This window comes from Ailuropoda melanoleuca, chromosome 16, assembly GCF_002007445.2.
Source record: "Ailuropoda melanoleuca isolate Jingjing chromosome 16, ASM200744v2, whole genome shotgun sequence".
NCBI classification, from domain to species: Eukaryota; Metazoa; Chordata; class Mammalia; order Carnivora; family Ursidae; genus Ailuropoda; species Ailuropoda melanoleuca.
In genome coordinates, this window is record NC_048233.1 from 33,163,929 (window position 1) to 33,172,141 (window position 8,213).

General features: G+C 37.2%; 1 protein-coding gene across 1 annotated transcript in view; it reads right to left on the bottom strand.

Annotated features, from left to right (window-relative positions):
- Positions 1–8,213, bottom strand: part of GXYLT1 (glucoside xylosyltransferase 1) — a 58,109-nt gene that overhangs the window by 14,957 nt on the left and 34,939 nt on the right. Inside the window, exons 6-7 of the mRNA XM_034646033.1 lie at positions 4,708–4,831; positions 4,222–4,394 (exon numbers count right to left, since the gene is read on the bottom strand). Coding sequence (XP_034501924.1) covers positions 4,222–4,394; positions 4,708–4,831 — 297 coding nt within the window. The remainder of the gene's footprint in view (positions 1–4,221; positions 4,395–4,707; positions 4,832–8,213) is intronic.

Sequence of the window (8,213 nt, forward strand, 5' to 3'; positions counted from 1 at the left end):
TTATCAAACTCAACACCCAAAAAACAAATAATCCAGTCAAGAAATGGGCAGAAGACATGAACAGACATTTCTCCAAAGAAGACATCCAAAAGCCCAACAGACACATGAAAAGATGTTCAACATCACTTGACATCAGGCAAATACAAATCAAAACCACAATGAGACAGCACCTCACACCTGTCAGAATGGCTAAAATTAACAACTCAGGAAACAACAGGTGTTGGCAAAGATGTGAAGAAAGGGAAAGCCCTCTCACACTGTTGGTGGGAATGCACACTGGTACAGCCACTCTGGAAAACAGCATGGAGGTTTCAAAAAGTTAAAAATAGAATTACTCTACAATCCAGCAACTGCACTATTAGGTATTTACCCAAAGGATACAAAAAGTGATTCGAAGGGGCACATACCCCCCAATGTTTATAGCAGCAATGGCCACAATACTAAACTATGGAAAGAGCCCAGATGTCCATCGACAGATGAATGAATAAAGAAGATGTGGTATATATCTACAATGTAATATTACTCAGCCATCAAAAATAACAAAATTTTGCTATTTGCAATGACATCGATGAAGCTAGTGTATTCTGCTAAGTAAAATAAGTCAGAGACAGAAAAATACCATATGATTTCACTCATATGTCAAATTTAAAAACGGATGAATATATGGGAGGGGGGAAAAAGAAAAAAAGAGAGGGAAACAAACCATAAGAGACTCTTAAAGACAGAGAACAAACTGAGGGTTGATGGAGGGAGGTGGGTGAGGGATGGACTAGATGGGTGATAGGTATTAGGAGGGCACTTCTTATGAGCACGGGGTGTTGTATGTAAGTGATGAATCACCAAACTCTATTCTTGAAACCAGTATTGCATTGTATGTTAACTAGAATTTAAAAGATTTGAAAAGAAAAAAGGAGTAGGACAAACAAACAAATGGACAGATGAGTGTTGGGAAAAGACAGCCATTTGGAAAAAGACCCATTTCTCACCCAATACAAAAGAGTAAATTCCAAATTGATCAGAAGGCTACATATAACAGATCACACAGTATGTAGATGAATGTTACCATATCCTGAATGTAGGAAGAAAAAGGCTTTCTAATTCTGTTTTTTCCTTAAAGCTTTTTAAAAAACTTGATTACATAAAATTTTTTAAAACCAAATTTTTTAAAAGACTTTTTTTATTTATTATTTTATTTTCTCAAGACACAGAGAGAGAAAGAGAGAGAACAAGCAGGGGCAGAAGGCGAGGGAGAAGCAGACTTCCCGCTGAGCAGGGAGCCCAATGTGGGACTTGATCCCAACATAGGGCTTGATCCCAGAAACCTGGGATCATGACCTGAGCCGAAGGCACATGCTTAACTGACTGAGCCAGCCAGGCGTCCCAAAAACCAAATTCTTAATAGCAAAAAAATGCCATAAACAAAGTAGAACTAGAAGAAAGTATTTCCAGCAGCTATCACAGATAACTAATATCCCCAATATACAAAGAACGTGCAACAATTGGCAGGAAGGGGGGAAGACCGAAACACTCTCATGGTGATGGTTGCACAACTCTGAAAATATGCTAAAACCCACTAAATTATACACTTTAAATGAGTGAACTTTGTCATATGTAAATTATTTATCAATAAAATCATTTTTTAAAACATACAGTAAAGGTACAAGATTTGAAAGAAAATTCACCAAAAAAGATATAAAAATGTCCCTTAAATATATAAAAAGATGTTCACCTCACTCATAAGAGAAAGGCAAATTAAAACTAAACTAAAAAAACAAACAAAAAACTAAGAGTCCATTTCTCAGTCATTAGAATGGCTAAATTTTAAAAGCTTGAAAATACACTCCATCGATGAGGTTGTTAGGGAAAAGGCCTTCTTATAAAATGTGGGCAGGAATTCAAACAATCCGTCTGTAGGGGAAATCGGCAGCATCTTCAATCCCTAATCCCACTGGCAGCAGCTTACCCTGAAGATACATCCCATCAATACAAATACACATATGGCAAGGTTATGCACTGCTGATTTTGAATTCACAATTTTGGAAAATACCAAAATGTCAAATGTAAGGGACTGCTTGAATAAACTCTGGTATATACAGAAAATGGAGTAGGATACAGCTGTTTAAAAAAAAAAAAAGGAAAGAAAGCTGGGTGGGGGCTGGATGAAGCAAGCAATGGGGATTAAGGAATGCACTTATCATAATGAGCACTGGGTGATGTACAGAATTGTTGAATCACTATATTGTAACCAGAAACGAATATAACACTGTCTGTTAACTACGCTGGAATTAAAATAAAATTTTAAAAGAGGAAGTGGTTTTAAATGCATGAATATCTGGACTATTTTAAGTGAAAAAAAAAAACAGAGTAAATAATATAAACAGTATGCTACCCTTGTGTAAGAAAAGGTGGATTACAAAATATATATATCTTCTATACAGGAAGGAAAAACTAGAAAACAATGAAATTGGTCACCTATGGGATGGGGTACTTGGGGTGGAAAGGGTGAGGAAAAAGTGATACCTCTGAGTAAACCCTTATTTAGTTTTCACTTTTTGAAGTATATTAACATTTAGCATATCAAATTAAAGTTGATCAATAAAGATGGAGGGGGAAAAAAAACCTTAAAATTGAAAGCATACCGAAGCAAATAAACCCAACTGTATTTCAAATGAATAAACCACACTGAGAGGCAGGATAAAAAAAACTAATCCAAGTAACTGCTGAACACAATATTACCCTCATGATGGGGGGCAGGGGAGCAGGTAGATAGTGGGAACAAATCCTTAACTTTTCTTAGTAGGTTGGTCTTTAGCAAAGACTAGAGCATTTCCAAAATTATTTTAAATGTACTGTAGGATTATGCAAATGAGGAAGTGTTTCATGTTATGAGCCAGGATTCTAACTATGGAAGGAGATAAAACATGAAAACAGAGTAGGAGAAAGCAAGAAGAGCCGTGAGGGAAAGGAACTGGAGGCATCAGTTTGAGTACGTGATTGTGTGTATATGCTGTGTGTGTATTGTGTATTTGTATTTCCTAGCACTGTCACTGAAAGGGCTCAGAAGTGAAGACACCCTTGTAGCAATAAGCAATAATGCCTAGCACCCAGAGCCCTCTAAAAGAAACCAGAGCTCCTCTGACAGATAACTAATTTCAGGGGTAAGAGAGGGAAGGTAAAATAAGTTCAGCCTAGCATATTTTGTTGAAAAAGATAATGAGGAGGTACCCAAAATAATGAAGGGACTAGGTCAGATGGGCACACGAGTTTGGCAAAAGGGACTCCAATGGCCAAACTGGAAACAACTTAGGCTTCAACACAAATAATGCATTATAAATCATGGGGAAAAAATACCTATGATTTCTTACTAATAATGTATTGATAAATAAATTGGCAAAAGGGGATGGCTCTTCCTTACAGGAGAATGCTGACTGCCAAAGTTGTATGGAGAAGGACAACTAGGGCTGGACAATCATCAATTTCCAACTGCCATAGTAAAGACTGATCTAAACAAGAACCAACAATAGATGCTAAATGTAGCTCAGAAATTTTGATGAGGAGGGTATTTACATGATTTTAAAGGGTCTCCCCACAGACTGCTTACAAGAGGAAAAACAACGACAGAAAATGAACATTTTGAGTGGGTGATCAAAAGCAGCATCACCAATGAAAGGCAGGTAGACACAGGTGACTGTGAATGTGATACCCTGAGAAGCTCACACTGTTTACACAGTATTTTGACCAGGAGGGCATACTCTGAACCTAATCATAAAGAAACATCAGACAAACCAATATGAAGAACATTCTAATAAGAAAAAAGGTAAAGAGGCTCTATTCTCCAAAAATGTCAATGTCACAAAAGACAACTGAGAAACTGTTCTATATTGGAAGAGAATACACATGAAAGTACTGTATCAATATGAAATTTCCTGAACTTGATACCTGTACTGTGGTTAATAAGAGAAAGTCCCTGTTCTTAGTGAAAACACCTTAAAATCTTTAAGGAGTAAAAGAGCATGATGTGTGCAACTTACATTCAGATGGTTCAGAACAAAACATGTCTAAAATGAAGGAGAACCAATGATAAAGCAAATGAGGTAAAATGTTAGTAACCAATGAACATGAGTAAAGGATATGGAAATCCTTTTATATTCTTGTAAATTCTCTAAGTTTGTAAGAATTTCAACATAGAAAGTTAAAAAAAAACAAAAATCAGATTCTTACATTTCTCAGTGCTTCATAAATGGCTCTAAATGCTGGTTGCTTATCATCATGGTAAACACCTCTGTTCCCATGAAGAATAAAGATTCCTTCTGCTTCTGCTTCCTGGCAATTGCTTCCATATATACAATGATCTGGTCGATAATTCCATTGACACGGAAAAACAAAAAGGCTTTCTATGTGAAGAAAAATAAAACAAAGAAGCAAATAACCCTAATTCCACAGAATTAACATTCTGCAAAAATTTTAGTTTAAAAACACAGCTCTTACAGAAGATTTAAAATAGTGAAAAATATGTTTGGCATTTAGATCCTTCCCCAGAAAAACAATATTGAGAAAAGTTTAAAAAAAAACTTTATTCTATCTTAAACATAGTGATAATCATTAATATAAGCCAAAATCAAATAAACACATATCTTCGTTTTTGACTAAATATTATCTATGATTTTTTTTAATAAATGCAAAGAATAAAGAAATTTAAATAATTACCTGGATTATGAAAAAAGATGATATTCAACAGATCTTGGTCCCCCCATGTGATGTTAAGTTTGTATTTTTTAAGCAATGGCATAAGTATATCTCCCCATAGCAGCCGTACAGTTGTCATGTCATTCTGTTGGTAAATACATTAAGAAGATCCTCAGGCTTTCATGTTTCATATGGCAGCACAATGACAGTTCCCCATTCTTCCCTTAGCATCACAGCTCAGCAAGAAAAAAATGCAAACTTCTTCTGTCATAAAACCAAGTGACTCTAATGTAAACCTAAATGTGAGTAGGGCTGTCCTTTTCAGAGTAGGAAAGATAATAAAAGAAGGTATCTGAGGTTGCAGGTAGAAGTGATAAAACTAATGAAAGTCAGGAAAGATTGAGAAAGAGAAAGTAGGTGGTAGTTTAAAGTACTATGACTGTGACCTCATCCTAAAATCCAGATAGTTTTAGTACCTATAGTTTTAGTATCATATGTCTAGACATAGTACCTAGGTCTATATCACAGTTATTGTGGGTTCAACCTGTTAACAAAAAGTACTTGGAGAGTACTTGGCACATGACACAGCTCAGTGTTAGCTATTGTTACCAGAATCACTATCACTATTAGACTAATGTGCTAATCTTTTATAACTGACATTTTGAACTGATCAATTTGAAATGTTTTTGATTTCAAAAACAGATAGCAAATTTCATCAGGTGCCTTTTCAGCCTCTATGAAGTTGCACATAGCTCATTATTTTTAAAACACAAAGTCAAATACCCAAGGAAACAACAGAGTTGAAAGAGGGCTCTAGATCTTGTGAATGTGGGTGAGAGCGGTGGAGCTGAATACTAAGGCTTTTCAACTTATCTGACTCTTAAATTCTTCAGACTTAACCCAATATTCCTCAAAGTATAGTTTTCAGAATGCACAACAGTGAATTTTTAAAATCCTTCACAATATTAAGTACAGAAATTAAGAGTAACATTTAGAAACCCTTATAGCAATTTGTCTATTTAATCTAACATTTTTCTAGTAACTTAACATCATTTTTACAGAAGTACTGGCTCATGAAAAATTGTAAATTTAAAAAACAAAATTGATCCTCCATACATAGTTTGAAAGACATTGTTATAAGGCTATTCTGGGATATATAATAAACACAATGGGGGTATAAACAATCTATCCTTTAAGAAAGAGAAAGAGGGGCACCTGGGTGGCTCAGTCGTTAAGCATCTGCCTTCGGCTCAGGGCATGATCCCAGGGTTCTGGGATCGAGCCCCACATGGGGCTCCCTGCTCTGCTGGGAGCCTGCTTCTTTCTCTCCCACACCCCCTGCTTGTGTTCCCTCTCTCGGNATTGTGATACACCACATTAACAAAAGAAAGGATAAGAACCATATCATCCTCTTAACAGATACAGAAAAAGTATTTGACAGGGGCGCCTGGGTGGCACAGCGGTTAAGCGTCTGCCTTCAGCTCAGGGCGTGATCCCGGCGTTATGGGATCGAGCCCCACATCAGGCTCGTCCGCTATGAGCCTGCTTCTTCCTCTCCCGCTCCCCCTGCTTGTGTTCCCTCTCTCGCTGGCTGTCTCTATCTCTGTCAAATAAATAAATAAAATCTTTAAAAAAAAAAAAAAGTATTTGACAAAGAACAGCATCCCTTCTTGATAAAAATCCTCAGAGCACCTGGCTCAGTCAGATGGGTGTCCAACTCAATTTCATCTCAGGTCATGATCTCAGCCCTGTGTCGGGCATGGAGTCCACTTGTCCCTCTCCCCCGGCTCCTCTCCCTGCTATCTCTAAAATAAATAAATAAACAAGCAAACTCTTTAAAAACCAAAAAAATAAACAAAAACCCTCAACAAAGCAGGGGCAGATGGAACATACCTCAACATCATAATGGCTATATACAAAAGACCCAAGCTAATATCATCTTCAACGGGGAAAAACAGAGCTTTCCCTCTATTATAAGGAACAAGACAGGGATGTCCACTTTCACCATTACTATTTAACATAGTACTGGAAGTCTTAGCCTCAGCAATCAGACAACAAAAAGAAATAAAAGGCATCCACGTCAGCAAGGAAGAAGTCAAACTTTTCACTATTTGCTGATGACATGATAATCTATGTAGAAACCCCAAAAGACTCCACCAAAAAAACTGCTAGAACTGACAGAGGAATTCAGCAGTTTTGCAGGATATAATATCAAGGCACAGAAGTCTGTTGCATTTCTATACACAAACAATGAAGCAGCAGAGAGAAAAATCAAGGAATGAATCCCATTTACAAGTGCATCAAAACCCATAAGATACCTAGAAATAAACCTAACCAAAGAGATAAAAGATCTGTACTCTGAACACTACGGGGCACTGATGAAAGAAACTGCGGAAGACACAAAGAAATGGAAACACATTCCAAGCTCATGGACTAGAAAGAACAAGCATTGTTAAAAATGTCTGTACTACCCAAAGCAATCATTTAAAGCAATCCCTATCAAAATGCCACCAGCATTTTTCAGAGCTAGAACAAACAATCCTAAAATTTTTATCGAACCACAAAAGACCCCAAATAGCCAAATGCTGAAAAAGAAAATCAAAGCTGGAGGCATCACAATGCCAGGCTTCAAGCTATACGACAAAGCTCTAGTCATCAAGACAGTAGGGTACTGGCACAGATAACAGACACCTAGATCAATGGAACAGAAGACAGAACCCAGAAATGGACCCTCAATTCTATAGTCAACTAATCTTTGACAGAGCAGGAAAGAACATCCAATGCAAACAGAGAGTCTCTTCAACAAATGATGTTGGGAATGCTGGACAGCCACACGCAGAAGAATGAAACCGACCACTTTCTTACACCATCCAGAAAAATAAATTCAAAATGGATAAAAGACCTAAATGTGAGACAGGAATCCAACAAAATTCTAGAGGCAGCAACCTCTTTGACCTCAGCTGCCACAACTTCTTGCTAGGCATGTCTCCAGCGGCAAGGGAAACAAAAGCAAAAATGAACCACGGGGACTACATCAGGATAAAAAGCTTCTGCACCATGAAGGAAACAATCAAGAAAACCTTTAAAAGGCAACCTATGGAATGGGAGAAGATACTCACAAATGACATATCAGATAAAGGGCTAGTATCCAAAATGTATAAAGAACTTATCAAACTCAACACCCAAAAAACAAATAATCCAGTCAAGAAATGGGCAGAAGACATGAACAGACATTTCTCCAAAGAAGACATCCAAAAGCCCAACAGACACATGAAAAGATGTTCAACATCACTTGACATCAGGCAAATACAAATCAAAACCACAATGAGACAGCACCTCACACCTGTCAGAATGGCTAAAATTAACAACTCAGGAAACAACAGGTGTTGGCAAAGATGTGAAGAAAGGGAAAGCCCTCTCACACTGTTGGTGGGAATGCACACTGGTACAGCCACTCTGGAAAACAGCATGGAGGTTCCTCAAAAAGTTAAAAATAGAATTACTCTACAATCCAGCAACTGCACTAT